Genomic DNA, 19,674 nt, shown 5'->3' with positions numbered 1-19,674 from the left:
AAATTATTTCATCATTTAGAATTAGAATATTTTATTTTAAAATTTATATTCAAAAATTGTTTCAATTCATGTGTTAATACTATTTATTTTTATTTTTTTTATGAAAATGGTATTAATTCTAAAATGAGATTGTCATTTTTAAATTAATACTATTAATTTATTATTTATATGGGTAATTATAATTATTTTTTATGTATAAAAGACCAAAACAACCTATACATTCATTAATATTTATTTTTAAAAGCTTAATTAGCTTAAATTTTTATTTAATGCTTTACTATTGTCACTGGTGGATAACTAATTTAAATATTTACACATTCATATACATGGTTGTAAATAGATTCTTTATGAATTGAAGCAAAAAGTTCTTTATGCTGTTTTCAGTAATTAATCAGTGGTCAGGACCACCACCACCCAAAGATTTAAATCCTATGAATAACAACAACAAAGGAAATGGATGGGAAGAACCTTCACCCACAGATCACAGGCGCAATTTATTAAATTATGATGATGGCACATCTTTGTGGGGAAATACTCAAACTAGGCCCAATGTGCCTGGCGGTAAGACAACCAAACCTATTAGTGTTTAGTTTGATATATATAGTCTATTTTTATTTGTTTTTAATGTTAAGGTTAGTTTCCCCTAATTTTGTAGTACCGAGAATAGTTATATAGTTATATGTTTACATGTGCCAAAAAAAAAAAAAAGGTTTGAAGATTTATTTGTATAGACCATAAAGCACATATTATTAATTATTCTGTATTCTGATTGAAATACTCCTATCTTTTCTATCTTGTCTTTCTTTTGTAATTTCATATATATATTTTTTATTTTATATTTTCATACAAATAATAAATTGTATTAGTTTAAAGAAAACTATATTTTTTTTTAACTATAATCACATAAATGTATTAAAAATCTAAGATTTGCTATACTTATATTATTATAAATAGGAAATATTCATGGTTAATAACATACTGAGTAAAGAAATTTTTAGAATATAAAAATTAAAATATTTCTTTTTATCTATAATTTTTTTAATTTTGGATCTATTAAACATAATTATCCTATTTCAAAATGAATAACTTTGTTAATAATAATAATTTATTTTTAGGTGGTTTATTGAGCACTCAACACAATATGAGTAAACATTGGGGTAAAGCTGATATGGCTGCTGCAGTGGCTGCTGCAGCTGGTAGGAATAATAATGGTTCTGGTAATATGGGTAATCAATGCCCCCCAGGTGTTCCACCGAATAGAGCAGGTATGCCACCTAGCAAAATGGTTGATCAACAACAATTGTGGCCTGGAAATCCAAGGTAACTTTGAACATATTGTTTTTAAATAACATAACTCATATAATATTAATTATTTTTAGAAATGGTACATGGGGTGATGTTGGTGGAGGAAGTCAACATGATTTGAATGTTGCTGGTCCTTGGGGTGAAGATAAAATGGGTTTAAGTGGAAATGCAGGTGGTCCTTGGCCAAATTCTGAATGGGGACCAGGTCCTAAATCTAAAAATTCATGGGGTGATTGTGGTAACAATGATATGGATCAAAGTTCTTGGGGACAGAAGAATATTGTACGTGTTTTAATGCTACTCATAAATTTTAGTTCGTAAATACATTTTACATTTTTTTTTTTTATTATTTAGGGACAAAAGAATCAAAATAAAGATTATATATGGCAAAGTAAATCATACAGAATTCTTGCTGAAATGGGAGTCAAGGTACCTAATTTTAACTAAGTAGTATTTCTATTCAGTTTTATTAATATCTGTTCAATTATATTTTTATTAATAAAAATAAATTTCAGAAAGAGGATGTTGAAGCAGTTACACGTTCTTATAATATTAGTATGGAAGAAGCATTAGAGTTTTTGATGTCTACTAGAGGTCCTGGAGGAGGAGGTTTAGATTCATGGAATACACATAGTGGTCGTGGCCAACATCCAGATGATCAAAATCCATTTGATCGATCTAATATTAATCAACAACGATTCAACTCACAACAACTACCTTTTGCTGTGCCATCTGTAAGTTCAATTTAAATCTATAAATATTTTAATGTTAAGTATTCATTAATTGATTAATTTTTAATTAAAGATTGGAAATAATTCTAACCAACAACAAGCCATGCTACAGAAAATATTAGCCCAACAGCAGCCACCTGCACAACAAAATACGATGCAACAACAATATTCTCAGGTATGGATAATATTATATTGTGAATATACATTGTAACCGACAATTTCAATTCAGCTTAATTTTTATTATCTTATATTTAGGGTGGCGGTTCAAGGCAAATGCAAAATCAACCTACCGCACAACAGTTAAGAATGTTAGTGCAACAAATTCAAATGGCTGTGCAAGCAGGATATTTAAATCACCAAATACTAAATCAGCCATTGGCACCACAGACATTAATTATGCTTAATCAGTTACTGCAGCAGATCAAAATTTTGCAACAGAATGTTCAAATACAAGCAGCCGTTGCTAATAATCCCAAATCTGGCCCTGCCATGGTGACAGCTGCAATAGCCATCAATAAAGCCCGGCAACAAATAGCATCACTACAAGTAATTTGCGATTAATATCTCATTGGATTACTGATATTAATTAAAATTATGTAATTGTAGAATCAAATCGCTAACAATCAAGCCATGCATATGAAAGCACAAGCCCACCAAAATCAGTCCAACTTTTCTGGTTTATCTGGTTTAATGGGTGGTCAGGTCGGTGATTTCTTCAAAAATGATCCGTTAACACTTTTGCAATCAGGTTTTTCTGATTTATCAATGAATAAAGATTCTCAAATGGTAAGGCTACATTTTGTTATTTTTCCAAACATTTAATTTATCTTTACTGACTGATCACATTTAATATTACTGTTTAGAGTGGACAAGGATTCCAAACAAGTCAACAATCAAGGTTAAACCAGTGGAAATTACCTAATTTAGACAAAGATGATTTAGGAATGGGCAACGATTTTAGCAGAGCACCAGGAGCCAATTCTAAATCTACTCCTGGAAATACTTCTCCTACCTTCAATTCATTACTCAGCCAAGGAGACGGGTAAATTTGATATTATATATTTTGTGAACTTTACTGTATAAAAACTGATCAGTTTTTCCTGTATTCAAAATAAATTTAGATTTATACCTTTGCTATTTTTAATAAACAAGTATTTAGTTATTCTTTTTTGTTTCATTTACCAAATAATTTTAGTACTTGGACTAATGTTGGTGCTCGTTCTGATAGTGGATGGCCAGACAATGCTGAAGACAATAAAGATATTTGGCCCAACAATGGATCAAACTCTCAGTCTAATTCTACGTCATCTGCATTTGCTACTGATCTTGTGCCCGAATTTGAACCAGGAAAACCGTGGAAGGTGATTATTATTTTATTTTACATTTTTCATTGAAGTATATTAATTGTCTAAGACCTACCTACTGTTGTTCTATAATAGAATTTATAAGTTTCATTTATTCAGGAGACACCATAAGTGCATTTATTATCTCTGTATGCTCTGTAGTAGTAGAATATATTATAGGGAATTTATATTGACCTGTTCAATTTTAGTTTTTTTTAGATTCTGAGCAGAGCAATGAATGTATTGATTTTACAATGTGTACATGATAAGTAGTTAAAAATTCTAAGTACCTTCTTTTAATAATTGAGAAAAAAAAATTAAAGAACAAAAATTTTTATGCAAATCTAATTGTTAACAAGATTGATTTTAATTTTTGGTGTGACTCGAGAACAAATAACTAGAAACATTTATATAAAATATTTCAAATCTTTTGAGCTATTTTCTATTTTTTTTTTTTCAGTTTTTTTTTTTTATATATAAATTTCAATTAAAAATTATTTACTTTGCTGGTTAAAAATGCTTGAAAATTTAATACCAAGCTAGCTCCTTATAAGTTATTAATTTTCCAATTAAAAAATATTGAAAATCAAAAGTCTTAATATTTTTGTTGTAAGCTATTAATTAAATAATTTTAACAAAATCCGTGGCAATTTTGAATTTATATCTAAAATTTGAAAATTTAGTACTAGGTTTCTTTTTAAGTTTTTCAAATTATGTAAACAATAAAATTTTTACTGGAAAGCCAAATTAATTTTTCATATTAAGAGCTTATATCCTGCTACACAAATTCTACATACATTAGGTCAGTGAGTGCGTGCAAACACCAGGCCGGAAATAGGACCAGCAAACTGAACCACAGATTTTACCTATTCGTTTTATGTATTTTGTATGTTTATATTGTGTGTATATACATAGCTTAAATATATAGTTTGTTTTTAATAAAATATAATATTCTTCTTTCTTCTAGGCTTCTCGGCTTTATTGCCGCAACAACATATTGTCTCCATCTCTCTCTATCGTTTGCACATTTTTCTGCGATCCTTACGTTTCAATAGTTTCAAGTCTTCTTGTACTCGATCTATCCATCTCTGTCAAGGCGTCCTTTAGGTCTTTTTGTGTCAGGTCTCTATTTATTTATTGATCCAATCATTCCTTCTGATCTCCATACATGACCCGTCCTACTTATCCTTGTGCTCTTCAGGGACCCAATAAAGTTAGGTTCCTTATAGAGGTTATCCAATTCTTTGATGTTTCTTATTTCATAGTCCCTGTCAAAAATATTACATATTGTTTGCAAAACATCTTTTCATTGAATTTAGTGGACCAGATTAGTTAACGGTATCTAACTTAGTTTAGATATATTAGAAAAAGAACTATAAAAAAATTATCCTAATATTTTTTTTTCTAAATTTATCATCTGTTTCTGATTTAAACTATATTAAAAAAATGTTAAAACCTTTATAATTATTATTATTTAGTAATGGTTTTTTTTTTAATTACAATGTAATACATTATATTTAGAATCAATAATATGCAATATTTGAATACAAAGTGTTTCAACAATAATTAGTATCTATTTAATTTCAGGGTTATAACTTTTGATTTTCATGATTTGATTATTGTTGTACTAAGCAAAATATTTGTTTTGATATAGGTTTGAAGGTATTATAATAAAATGATATAACAAATAAGATAAGGAAATGTAACTTAAAATTAATTATGAACTTTTATTAATAATCAATATAATCATAATTTATAATTAAAAATAAATTGGGAAACTTACTTCAGAGTATGTCAAGAAATCTAATATTATACTTTTTCACCTTAGGTGTTAAATTTAAAAACTTTATTAATTTGCAAATTATTATAATTTTGATATATTTTAATAATTTTTAATTGGAGTATGAAAATCTTATAAGGAACATTGTATTGAATGTTAAACTTTTTTTATTAAAAAAAAAAATAATAATTACAAATTTAAAACATCTATAAATAGCACAAAAATGCAAATTATATTAAAAATGTATATCACATATGTTTGTTTTTTATTATAAATTGTATTGATTAAATGTAACTTTTATATTGTAGGGTAATCAGATGAAAAATATTGAAGATGATCCTACTATTACACCTGGTTCAGTAGTGCGTAGTCCACTATCATTAGCAGCCACAATTAAAGACTCAAATAATTCAGACTTGTTCAACAGTGGTGGAAAGACTTCACCAACTAATTCTCAATCAACAGTTGATATGCCATTAACACCTTTGTCTCTTTCATCTTCAACTTGGAGTTTTAATCCACCTCCTTCATCTACACAATCATCATTTACTAGGTATGTATACATTTAAACTTATAATTTAATTAATTAAAAATTAAAAAATTGTTTTTTCTTTTAGTCCACTAGGAAAAGTGAATGGACCAAAAAACAATTGGGCTGATAATAATCCTGGAAGTGATCTTTGGGGTGGTGTTTTAGGATCAAGCGGTAAGTCTCGTGGACCACCACCTGGACTGACTGGAGGTTCTAACAAAGCAGGAAATGCACCTAATAATGGTTGGCCTCGATGGCCTTCCAATAATACTTCATCGTGGCAATCCTCATCTAATAATGTAGCTAGTACATGGCTATTGCTAAGAAACTTAACACAACAAGTAATTAATATAAAAACAATAATTAATAATTAACCTTATATTTTAGAAAGATAGTTCAAGTAAATGTATGTACACGATAATACATTTTATTTTTAAATAGATCATTTGTATATTTATTTTTGATCTAACTAATGTTTGAGTAATATACACAATAATTATCTAAATATTACTAAGTAAATTCAACTTAAAACTATATGTTAATCAAATATTTGAACATCTGAATATAAGTAATCCCCATCATTATTTTAAATATTTATATTTATTTAATAGATTGATGGATCAACATTAAAAACTCTTTGCATTCAACATGGACCATTGTTGAATTTTCATATGTATTTAAATCATGGAATAGCATTAGCCAAATATTCAACTAGAGAAGAAGCTAGCAAGGTAAGTGATTTTTAATATTTTTGACGATAAATATGAGTACATATGTTTAAGATAATCAGTTCACCAACATTTTGGACAAAGGAATAATTAATAATTTGCAAAAAAAATTCTTATGTATTAGTTGATTCTGAGTAGAAATTTTAATTTTACTTAAAATCACATTTAATCAACATTAATGAAAATGGCTCTTTATATTAATTATTTGTTTAAAATTCCTGTTTGTGACTAATATTTTATGAATTCTTCAATAAATTTCTTGTTTTTATTTTCTTGGGATGTTATAAATGCTAAAATTTTGCCAATTATTTTAAAAATATTTGTGCATAGCATTTAGTTAAAAAAAAAATTGTATTTACACTCAGAAACTAAAATTTAACGTAACAGTAATTTTTTAAAAGAATTATATTAATTTAAATTATGTATCCTAGTTACCTATAGTAGTATATAAGTGTAATTTATTTTAAGATTTTGAAAAAAAAAATGTGCCATGGTATTAATTATTAATAAATAATGTTATAGCTACAATATAATTTAACGAGTCATTATTAATGACTAACTAAATATAATAATTCCCTCCATAATACCATATTTATTCTAAAAGAAAATAGTTTTTGACTAAGAAAGTAATTTGTATATTATATTATTATTGATATATAATTATCAATATATTTGTCATGATATTATGATATATGCTCTTAAATTGATTGGATTTTCTATTAACATTTTAAAATAATTGAACATGAAAAAAAAATATATATATTTATTGTGCTTAAAGAGAATGGCCATAATTAGCTTAAAATAATGTCAAGTATAATAAATCAGAATATGTACTAATAATAAAGTACAACAATTGTTTCATGGTTTTAATTAATAAGTATAAGTTAAGTAAGTGAAAATATTTTAACATTTCTATGTTATTACATTCTGGATACAAAAAACTTTTTTAGTGTGTAAACAAAATTAGTAATTAATTATTGTAAATAGAAATTAAAGAACTTTCATTTATATATTAGATATCTACATTTTACTAGCAAAATATCTATACAAACATTTTTGGGGGCCTGATTGTTTATTAGGCTCAAGGAGCGTTGAACAATTGTGTACTTGGCAATACAACAATATTTGCTGAATCACCTACAGATGCTGAAGTACAAATGCTACTTACACATCTGAGTGGTGGTGGGGGCAACACAAGTGGCAACAATTCTGCTCAACAACAACAACAACAGCAACAACAACAACAGCCGAACTGGAATAATGGCCGGAATGGAAATATCGGCAACTCTCAGGGGCAACAGGGTTCAGATACTTGGGCCAATAATCAACTGTGGGGTGGCAACAACTCTGGACCTCCTGGTAATACATCCTCTCTTTGGGGGGCTGGAGCTGACCAAATTGATCCACACCGCACCACTCCATCATCTTTAAATTCTTTTATGCCTGGCGATCTTTTAGGTAGTGAAACAATGTAAAGATAAATACGTGTATATATATGTATATATATACATATATATTTATACATACAATCCTGACTTATAACAGAGTCCAAATATAACGTCATTTTTATAATAAGGTCTTAGAACACCATGAACACTTAATCGACTTATTTATTAAGCTTAAAACAAATCGAGCCAAGTTTATATTTTAGATATTATATAATTTTATTCTGCTTGCCATTCGACTCTGGGTAATCGTTTTGGCAGCACACCTATAATTTTTTAAGACTTGAATGTTTTTATTTTATTAATTTATAATGTGAGTTCTTCTTTTTATTTTTAATTGTATACTACCAAAGTAAATAAGGATTAAAATTTAATTTTAATATTTTAGTAGTTTTGTGACTTTAGACATTAAGACGGTTACGGGGTGTTTTTAATTTATGAATGAGGTTTTTAGTGATTAATTTTATCATGTTCACCAGCTACAATATTATATATAAATTTCTTCCTATGTTTTTTTTTTTTTATTATTAAAAAAGGAATTAAAAAGTATGATTATAAATTGTTTTAGGATAGTGTTAAACTTATAGGTCTAAAAATATTATGTATATTATATATATATATATATATATATACATATATATATATTTAAAGTAAAAGATGAAAAGAAAAAAAAAAGCAAAAATATTATTGTCCATGTTGTTATTATTGTTGTGTTTTAAATTAGATGGTTAAGTACAAAAATATCTTCCCTATAAATATTAAAAGAAAATTGATAATAATGTATATGCGCATGTGTTTGTATATGGGCCTTCATGTATTTGAATAGATTGTTACTAGTACAAAAACAGTATTTCGTGTTAAAGACTTAAGCGATGACCAACCATAAAAAATTGTTGCCTAATTTTTTTTTTAGATTTTAATTTCTTAGATTATTTAATGTTAGGAAATTACACAATTTTACCTTTTAGCATTTAATAAATTGTTGGGCATATCTTTAATTCAAATTTATTAATGAAGGAGTGAAAATGAAAGATAAAAAATTGGTAGACACAATATTCAGTTTAAATAAAATATTTTAAATCAAATTTGGGGGAAATAGCTTTCTTTTTTTTTCTTTTTTTGTGACTGCTTAAATATAAATTAAGACTGATTATTTTAAAAAAAATATTCATATACACACACACACATACACATACACATACGCATACTAAATGTTAAAATACATTTTCGGTGATCGTTTGTAATTTTGATTTTGTTTTAGCAATTCGTTTAAGTCAGTTTATTCTAAATTCAAATTATGAAGACTTGAAATATAATTTATTGGAAAATAAAATTGTAAAAAAAATATATATATATTTATGTTATACATACAATATTCCAATAAATAATGTTTTTTTCATGCACAATAACATGATCTCTAAATACAATCAATTTTGTTGCAATACAATATAAAATTTGTTAAAACGTTCATTTAGCAATATTTTTTAAAAATAATTGATTTAAAATATTTTATGTTGCAGAACAAAAAAAAAAAAATGTCAATTAGTTCTTTAAAGTTTCCCTCCCCATCCCCTTTGGAAAAATCACCAGTAAAATTAGTTTAGCCGTAGATCTCAATATCTGTTGGTTTATTTTATTAAATAGTTTTTTTTTAAGTATTATAAAGTATTGTGGGGTAAATGTCTTTTTGGAGAAGTAACTTCCCAAAAGTACCATTTTTAAAACACGTATGTTGATAATTTTAAGACGATCTAAAACCAATACGCTTCATGTGATAAATAAAATTGTTAAAAGATGCTTATCCTTATACTGTGATCTATGAATATGAATTTTTTTTTATTATTTTTATTATTCTTATTATTATTATTATTATTATTATTATTATTATTATTTTAATACAATATAAATTAATTTTCTTTCCGACTGACAAATTTCATCACCAGTTAAAAAATTTTTGTTCTGTACTTCCATATATTTTTTTTTTCAAACGTGCCATTAAACTACAAATAAATTATTTTTACTTAATTTTTTTGTCATAAAAAAAAAGAAAAAAAATTTCTAAAAGTTGTTAACACAATTTGTTTGATCTCCTTTTTAGTGTTCTATTCTCTTACACTTTTCTGTATTCTTATTTTTTTGGCACATCAATAATAAATTATAAATTATTATAAATTAATGTTCCAAAAAACAAAGAAAAAAACAAAAAAATATATGAAAACGGACAGTGATACTCTCCCAATTATTATTAAATTTAAGATTGATTGTGTTCAGAAGGCAAGTAGATATGTCTTCCATAGTTATAAATTTAAATTTAATTTAAATACATAAGAATCATTAATTGTTTTTTTTTTTTTTTTGTGGGGGAAGGGTGGTGTGATGCACTCTGCACTAGAATTAAGTTTTAGATAATTTTTAAACACACAAAAAACATCCGTAGATAAATTGTCTTTGCCAAGTAAAACCAAAAAGTAATATTAACTCCATGTTTATTTTGTTATTATTATTATTTTTATTATTATTATTATTATTATTATTATATTATTATTATGATTATATATATATATATATTTTTTTTTTTGCTAAAAATTAAAACTAAAACTAAATAACCAAAATTGAAAGAAAAAAAATGTAAAAAAATTAATGTGTGGTTAATTTTTAGTCAATAGTTTTTTAAGCTAAATAACATTATTTTTAAGATAATTTGTCACATGTGTTAACTATATACAAATCGTCCTTCTATTTTATAGACTATTCATAATTGATAATTATTATATAAAAGTTATTTTACATAATGGAATCTTTTTCTAAGATTAGATATAAGTTAAGGTGTGTATGAGAGTCGGGGTTGTGTCAGGGGTATGTAGTAATTATTATATAATTATAATTTTGTGCTTTTGCCAGGGAGCATTGTGATCTTGTATTACCATGAAAAGTCATAGTCAAATAATCATTAATGCATTATACTAATATATATATATATATATAAATATATGTATATTAACATTTCACTGCTCACTTATTTTTGTGATATTGATAAAAAAAAAAAATTAAAAAAAAAACATTTCACAAAAAAAAAATAAGAATAATTTAACACTCCTGGCATTTTTTGTTTGTCTAAACTATTAAGCAATAATCACTTTTATTAAGCGATATGTGTGTATGACCTATGTGTAACAAAAACTATAAACTTATAATGAATTGCGACAACTTATTAAAGCCCTATTTGTCCCTAACCCCATCATCTAATCATTTATATGAGTTAGAAAACTATTTTCCTCAGAATTGAATGCATTATACCTTTACATATTGAAATGTTGGTCCCATATGTGATTTTAACTTAAACATTCGTTTTGATTTTGATTGTATATTTGGGTATTATATTTCCTACTGAATTAGTCTGACCCGTAATCATTCGCATACTCTTAGCCATTCATGAGTGCATTCCTAAACATTATAGTCCTTTTTAAGCAATACTCATTTTGTCCATTTGTTTTCTTTAGTTTTTATTTTTATATAATATATATATATTATATTTATATGTATATATATATGTATTATATAGATACATAATTTGATGTTATTGATTATTCTTTAGTTTATTTACAAAGTTCCTCATGGGTGATTACCTCAGTAGAATTTAAAAATTCTCATTAAAACCTTTTAATTCAATTCAATTGACCATATGTGTCATGTGCATTTTATTGTATTTTTGAAAACGACACATAAAAGGAATACATATTTAAAGAATATAACATGTTTCATAATCAAAAAAAAAAAAAAAAATTAAATATAACTAATAAATGATAATAAAATATGTAAAATGAACATTTTTTTAAAAAAAGTAAAAAGGGGGTCTTATTGTGTTTCATATTTTAAGTTTTATCCTTACGTGTTAACTTTTCATTACCTATATTTATTCATCATTTTACCTATTTGTTATGTCGAATTCATATCGAAACACAGATTTGTGATTAAAAAGTGCCACGATGTTCAATTAGTTAAATATTTAAAGAATAAAACTGATAATAAAGTTAAAAAAAAAAAAAAAAACGAGTGTAATAACTGTAATATTTATGAAAAAGTTAATTTTAAGTAAAGCGTTATTTTATTTTTAATGTGATCCTTAAAATCGCAGAGCCTATTGATGGATAATGATGTTTTTTTATGAGACTGATAATGAATATTGAGAGTGTCTCTCGTGCCCATGCGACTAGAAATGTGTGTCTCTAGGCTCGTAGGAAGTAACGTGCGGTTTTTTTTAATCTATAGACAAATAATTAAGTAAACGATTAAGGGTGATTGTGTAGGTACATATTCAATGTGTTTATGCGTATTCTATTTGTTCCCCAAATCGTTATTAAGTGTGTTTCTCCAATAATTATAAAATGTTCTAAACATATAAATAATAATAAATTAGGGATTAGACTTTGTCGCGTAATTTTGAGCTTGCAATTTGTTCTCTTTATTTTAAATGACCGGGGGGCTGGGTATTAGTATTCTCAAAATATTTAAATTCATACTAGTTGTATTTGTAACCATGTGATTGATATCATTAATAAAACTTGTAAATGTTAAGTGTAGTGTACTGTTTATTTTTGTTTATTATTATTATAATTATTATTATTGGTTTTTTTTTCGGGAAATTGGTGAATTAAATTTATTATATTGTATGCACAACGTAAATAATGTTGATCTGGTGTGTTAATGTGTTCAACTAAAATATTTACGTTTTAATGTTGTGTACGCCTTGAACAACACTTTTAACCACTGCCCCCTACCACTGGTTACCGGTATATTCTGCTTATATTCTAGCACTATATTATAATATAGTGTGTACTTATTCATGTTAAAATATTTTGTTGAAATATATAAGATATGTTACCAAATTAATCAAGTGATTTCTTTACCAGTATCTATTATTTTTCATGTTTTCGTTAAATGTTTCATATGTAACAATATATCGCAAATTGTATTTCCTATTAAATTACTGTCTTATTTAATCACGTCGTTTGTAGTAAGAATTGTAGCGAGCGTTCAAATAAATTATAATAGAGGATCTGCGAAGGTACGATAATTTCAATATCACGATCCCAGTAATAACAATATGTTCTCATGAACCAGCAGTCATTACAAGCAAAGAAAAGACTAAACAATATTAAGTATTTGATAAAATAGATATTCTTAGATACCTATTATTAAAAGAATAAATTAATTTATACATAAAATATCTAAACTAGTCCAGTTCTTTAACCTTACTTAACCAACAGACAATCATATTGTTTGTTGATAGTTTGACAATAATAATAATAACATTTTAATAAATTAATATAAAAAAAAAAATACTCAATTACTAACTTTTTACTGACCATAATGTATAGGGGTTTAACATATCTGTTATATTATTATTATTATAAATCCGATAAATATGTTATCCGCTTCCCGCGTATTTTATTTGTCAGTAACCATAATTTGTTATCAATGTGATTTTGCCGGTTAGACTGAAAATTTTTTTATTTTCTCGTTGGGTTTTGTACGAAACAATAATATTATTATGTATGTGCGCGCATGTGTGATTTCTACAATTTGTGAAAAGAAAAAAGATAATATTTTCCAATTTAAATCTCATATCTTATAAATTATTTTTTTTTTAATAATTTATTAAAAATAATTATTTCGAGATATTTCCATTATATATATCATAATTAATAGCACATTTTTATATTCAGGGGTAACTGAAGTTTTCGTCTTATTTTTGCTCAAAAGTTATAGGTCTCTGCGCACTATGATTTCCATTTTAGTGATTTTTGCAAGTCTGTTATTAATCAATTATTTTGCTGCGGATATGGTTTACCAAAAAAAAAAAAAAATAATAATAATAATATAAATAATGATAAACAGGGTTAATGTTATACCAATTTTTAAAATTTTCTTCTCGCTTTGTTCGCCGTATTATTATTATTATTATAAATATTATAGAAAAAAAAAGGTTTCATATTTTTTTTTCGTGAGTATTGATGTTGGCAAAACGAATAAATAAAACTGATGTAAAATAAATGTATATATATATATTTATATATATGTATGTATGTATAGAGAGAGAGTGAGAGAGAGAGAGAGAGAGAGAGAAGCTCAATCCGCACAAAGGTATATATTTCTTTTACAACACCAATGTGAATAATATTATTAATAACTAAAAAATAATTAATATCAGTATATTATAATATTGTATCGATATCGATATCAATATCGTAATTAACATATATTCATATGAATTATATATCTTCGCGTAATATGGCGATGTTCTGTTTTTCCTATCTGTCATTTTTAACATGATTTTTTGTTTTTCATGGTGTGTATTTATATTTTATGGTAAACAAAAGTGGACCCCCTGGATATTTCATTGTGATATCAATAATACGAGTGCAAACGATGCTATAAGTACCGTATATTATTATGTATAATATGGTATTGAGAACCGATACCTAAGGTTGATGATTTATATTTACATATATATCAAATCTAGATGCTATTCTATTGTGTATAGACATTATATTCGCTTCCCAGCCGCCATCAACCTTAAAATCTGTCTTCCTTAAAACGTGTATCTACATATTATAAATACATATATAAATGTGCGTTTCGAACCTCTCAAACGTTTACAAATAAAATATGTGCCTTAACACAAATGTTTATCAATTAAATATTTTTGTGCCTACCTATCCTCTTGCTCTCTAAAAATTGTTCTCTTTTATAGAATTTCAATTCAATATAAATATATAATATAATTAATATTACCCGTAACACAGTGTTAATGTATGTAGTTCCCTGTGCGAGAAACATATTTTTGCATACAATTAACATAATATTTTATGCATATGTTTGTATATATACGAAAAGGACCAAAAACTTAAATGTATGGGTTTCGACGTGTTTAAAAGTATTTTTTTTGTTTTTTTGTTTTTGCCAACGCCGATTTTCATAAGAAAAAATTATGTTTACAAAAAAAAAAAAAAAATAGTCGACTTATTTTAAATTTTCGTGTGTGCCGCTAGTTTTATTTTACACAATATATTTAATAACTCTAGTCATGCCTAGTGGTAAATGTATATCATATTATATTATTATATTATACTTGGGAGAAAAAACATCGTTGAACTATGTTTATTTATTTAATTTTATTTTTTAATCATATAAAAATTATAATGTATTATAAAAATTAGTTAAGAATATATTATTATTATTATTATACATATATGTATATATATATATATATTTATGTATGGATAATATATCTAAATTGGTCACAGAACATACTTAGAAATTAATAATGAAATGGAAATGTTTTAACTTTAAAATCGTATTAATTTATATAATATATACCTAGACGGTGATGGAAACTTATTGACCATTATAATATATTATTATTTAATAGTTTATATTTCTGCTTTGAGAAATAAAATAAGATACCGCCTGAAAACTAACTTGGACGTCTTTTTTTATTATTATCATTATTATGTATACATAATAATTTTAAAAAAAAACGAGTATCGGAGACTTACATTTAACGAAATCTCAATGTTCACTGCTAACATTATCAAATGGATTTGCCTTATATCGTATGTTTTATAAGAAAAATACATATTTTATGGCATTTGACCCATTTTTAAAATTTTTTTTTTTAAGTGACTAAGTGGCCTTTTAGTGGTATTTTTTGTTTTATTTAAGATGAGTCGTACATATTATACATAATATATATATATATATATATATTTAATTATTATAAATTTTAAATGTATTACCATGTAATCGAGTGATAATAATTGCAATTTTTAACCAACTAATAATTTTTGTACCTGGCTGTTAAAGATTTCTGATCGAATTTTCACTTAAATATCTTATGGGCGCGAAATGGCCCTATAAAAATGACGTACACATTGTTTTCCTTTCTATTTGTGGTTTTTAAATTACCTATGCAATTATTATGTAATGTTTTGTATCTATTAGCTAAGGCCAAAATTAGAATGGAAACATACATTTACGTATAAATATATTAATATATATATATGTATATATATTTATATATATTACAACTTAATTATTAATAATGTTTAAGAATTATATTTAATGATTAAAAAATATTATGTATTTAATATACTATTGAGAAAACATTAATTTTAGTAGCTGTTGTACGTGCAATATAGGTATATTGCTTTCTCTCTTGGTTATAATAAAATGATATTATCTTAGCGAATATTATTAACCCATTTTGATTGTTTTGTAATTATTCGTAATTCAATAAAGGTTGTAATTAATTATCTGTGAATTTTTTTATTTACATTCCCAAAAATGATGTATATTATTACTATACAAGTGAGACTTGTACCACATTATTGTATGGACTGAGTTCGTATAATTTATCCAGCCACCTCTTCCTTTCAAATCAAAATAAAGTATCTTTACATTAGATGAACGGTCAAACGTATGTGCGGTTGATGATTCCACCTCAAGGCGATATTACATAAGATATAGTCTTCAAACACAGAGCTGTTGGCAGGATATTTGTAAACAAATATCTTTATTAACCGTTTACCAACCTTTTTCAATTCCACAAGGTAGTATTTACCCCCATAAAGGCAGCAAACAATTATTTTATTTATAATCACTAGCTACACCGGTGCAGTAACTCAATTCCGGCATGCTCATATACGTTTGGTTTAATTGTTAAATTGTGTACGTTTTTTTTAAATATTTTATTTTGCTTTAAGAAACAATAAGATTATTTTTTGTATAATTTAAATTTATATAGAATTAAAATTTAAATCATCTTATTGTTTTAATTTATAGTGTTTATGCCATTTATGGAGAAACTATCGATGTTATTACGTTAACCGTAATTATTCACAACTTAGATATTGTAAAGAATATATTTGACTTAAAAATGTTTATTTCACTATGGGATGTAGAATGTTTTGGGGACACTTTTAATTTAACAAATTAACCTACCCAAATTAGAGTTTTACCGATATTATCACAAATCACAATATGTCTAATTAAAAAAAGAATTCCACTAACTATGATCATTCCACAAATATATAAAACAGATCATTCGAGCTTATAAAAACGAACTACATTTTGTTATTTATTTAAAACATGCGAGAATATAATATTCAAAGGCCATTTATAAAGAACAATATATATATATAATATATTATATATATACCTATATAAAATTACAATATAATTCATTTGGACATGATTTTTGGTAAGTACCATTCTATTTGTATATTAACATGTTTTTTGTATTTTATATCTTTTTCAAATTGAGAAAATTATAATTTTTGTGAATATTATATAGGCTAAACTATATAAAAAGTGATTAGATACATATTATAAAATATAAGTAATAATATAAGGATGCTTTCACAGTGGCAATTATTTTCTTTCTGGGGAAACTAATTATATTGTGTATAAATGTTATCACTTTATCAGTAATAATGATAATTAAGGAAATATGGAATGCTTATATCATTTATTATAAATTTATAATATTTCCGTGGATTTTTAATCGTCATGATTAAAATATAAACGCAACTTAGGAATTATATAGGTTACCTAAATTATCGTAAGAATTGTTATAAAAACGTGCACTTGACATTTTCTCTGATAGTATAGTTTATACTTTTGTTTTCTTGACATGAAATAACATATATTTAAAGACATTTTAAATTTTAACAATTTTTTTTTCAATTTAACCTAACCGAACCGATAACACGGTATTGCACATTTTTCGTCGTTTAAACCATCGTTCATTTCGCGGCACATATTTATATTTTTTCTAATTTTACAATATTGACAAAAAATAATATAGTTACCTACTAATTTCTAGTTAGTTTACACTCATGACTCATGAGCCATATTATACATTGAACAATTTCAGCTCACTATTAGTTTTCTCTCTGACTCCACGCGTAATATAAACTTTCTTCATATAAACTTGAAGTTGAGAACATTAGTTATGTTTGTTTGCCATTTACAATGTTTCAACTTTTATGCAATCTACACTATATATATAATATTATAATTTAAAAATAAAACTTATATATATTTCACAGATAAATGATAATGCTTTAAACTTAGGTTAAATCCTTACAAGCTAATAGTAAAGTTAACAACATAAAGTTGATTCTATTGAACACAAATTACACAATAAACTACTTATATGAATTGGATTTAATATTTCATTTCAATGTGGCTTTTATTTTTGTTTATAGTATTTAGTAAATTTAAAATCATTCTATTATTATCTGATAATTATTAAAATACAGACTATGACACACTGATAGGTAGGTATACTATACATTTTTATTATTTATTAGATCTTCCCGTACCCTTCGTTGCTCTTAAAAAAATGCCACCTCTTATGACTTATGTATAAGTTAGTACAACTATTTAAAACCGGTTTCATTATTAACTGACATTATGGATATTATCGGACCCCGACCCATCGCATTGCATGCCAAGAGCTATTTTTTTTTTAATGTAAATTCCTTTTTTCTCCGTTTTTAAAAGTCGTGCTTAGCGTGATTTTAAATAGCTTATAACCTTCCTCATTAAATAATTGGGCTATCAAATACAAAAATCATTTTTCAAATCTGGTATTTCTTGAGAAGAACGCGTTTAAACAAAAAACGTATAAACTCTTCAGCTTTATTATGTTATATATTTCCATATTTACGTAGTATTAGTACAGAATAGATATAATGGTATTAAAATTGTCGTGTCCAGACTCCAGATCTTTGACGCAGAGAATGCAACCTGGTGCGTACCCAGGGTTAGTTAACCTATAAGGGACTTTAGCCTCCTTTTTGAACAATTTTTCTTAGTTCGTGGCGCCACCGGAAATTGCAGGGGGTGCAAATGTATAATATAAGAGCCAAGAGGTTGGCTATCACCACCCAATTGGGTTGTGACTGTTGTGAGGCAATAGCTTCATGAAATTCCTCATCATACTACCACTGCCTATACTATCTATTATTATATAATACTCGTATAATCGTACCTATGCCGTTAAATAGAATCAACAGATATAGAACTATATTCTGCCCAGCGAAAGAATGTGCCGCTGATTGATGAAAATCAATATTTCTGTGCATTTCCAATGATACCCAGCCATAAACGAACCAGTTTTGATATTATATAGCATGGTAGTGACGCGGGGGGTTGCGCAGAATCGGCGCGTTCTCTCTCTGGACAGAGAATACGTGATTGGCACACAATTTATTTTAAATATGATTTTTAATAAAATATAAATTAATTAAAAATTATTTTTTACCATTTAAAAAAATACGCGAAATAATTTATAAATAATACATGAGATTATGCATTGATGCATAGCATGAGAAGGTCTATCGCTTCAGCTTCATTTATTACTTTCGTGGAGTTTACAGTTATATTAATATTAATTTAATTTAATTTATATTAATCTATGATAATTCTTTAAAATTAAAGTTTAAACTACGGACTACTTAAGTATAATCTTAGATCATATACTATGTAGATTGTAGACATAGCGTATTAACCAAAATAAAAAAATGTTGCCAATATCAGCGATGATTTACCAAACTACCGCGTAGTAGGTAATGTTTGATATATCATATATGCATACACTACGCAACTTCTCGCATATTTATTCACTGATGATTTGTTATACCATTGATATTCTATTATTATATTTAATATTTTCTATATTATATGTTTTTTATTATATTTCATTTTTAAATATGATCAACAAGATGAAATTTTTAATAGCA

The 19,674-nt window shown here is 25.8% G+C and overlaps 1 protein-coding gene across 7 annotated transcripts in view; it reads left to right on the top strand.

The window, feature by feature from the left end:
* The window catches only part of LOC132922587 (protein Gawky), a 34,641-nt gene extending 18,462 nt beyond the window's left edge, over window positions 1–16,179 (top strand). For 5 of the 7 annotated variants that reach the window (XM_060986205.1, XM_060986189.1, XM_060986172.1 and 2 more), the window contains 14 exons: window positions 385–561; window positions 1,116–1,320; window positions 1,380–1,587; window positions 1,660–1,734; window positions 1,821–2,039; window positions 2,110–2,211; window positions 2,292–2,582; window positions 2,643–2,822; window positions 2,900–3,078; window positions 3,232–3,397; window positions 5,468–5,712; window positions 5,777–6,032; window positions 6,303–6,422; window positions 7,499–16,179. In XM_060986205.1, the coding sequence (XP_060842188.1) occupies window positions 385–561; window positions 1,116–1,320; window positions 1,380–1,587; window positions 1,660–1,734; window positions 1,821–2,039; window positions 2,110–2,211; window positions 2,292–2,582; window positions 2,643–2,822; window positions 2,900–3,078; window positions 3,232–3,397; window positions 5,468–5,712; window positions 5,777–6,032; window positions 6,303–6,422; window positions 7,499–7,894 (2,819 nt within the window). In that variant the 3' untranslated portion in view covers window positions 7,895–16,179. The remainder of the gene's footprint in view (window positions 1–384; window positions 562–1,115; window positions 1,321–1,379; window positions 1,588–1,659; window positions 1,735–1,820; window positions 2,040–2,109; window positions 2,212–2,291; window positions 2,583–2,642; window positions 2,823–2,899; window positions 3,079–3,231; window positions 3,398–5,467; window positions 5,713–5,776; window positions 6,033–6,302; window positions 6,423–7,498) is intronic. The other 2 variants (XM_060986197.1, XM_060986222.1) reach the window with 2 other exon arrangements.
* Window positions 16,180–19,674: the final 3,495 nt, after the last annotated feature.

Source organism: Rhopalosiphum padi, chromosome 1, assembly GCF_020882245.1.
Source record: "Rhopalosiphum padi isolate XX-2018 chromosome 1, ASM2088224v1, whole genome shotgun sequence".
NCBI classification, from domain to species: Eukaryota; Metazoa; Arthropoda; class Insecta; order Hemiptera; family Aphididae; genus Rhopalosiphum; species Rhopalosiphum padi.
This window is presented reverse-complemented; position numbering and strand designations above follow the sequence as displayed.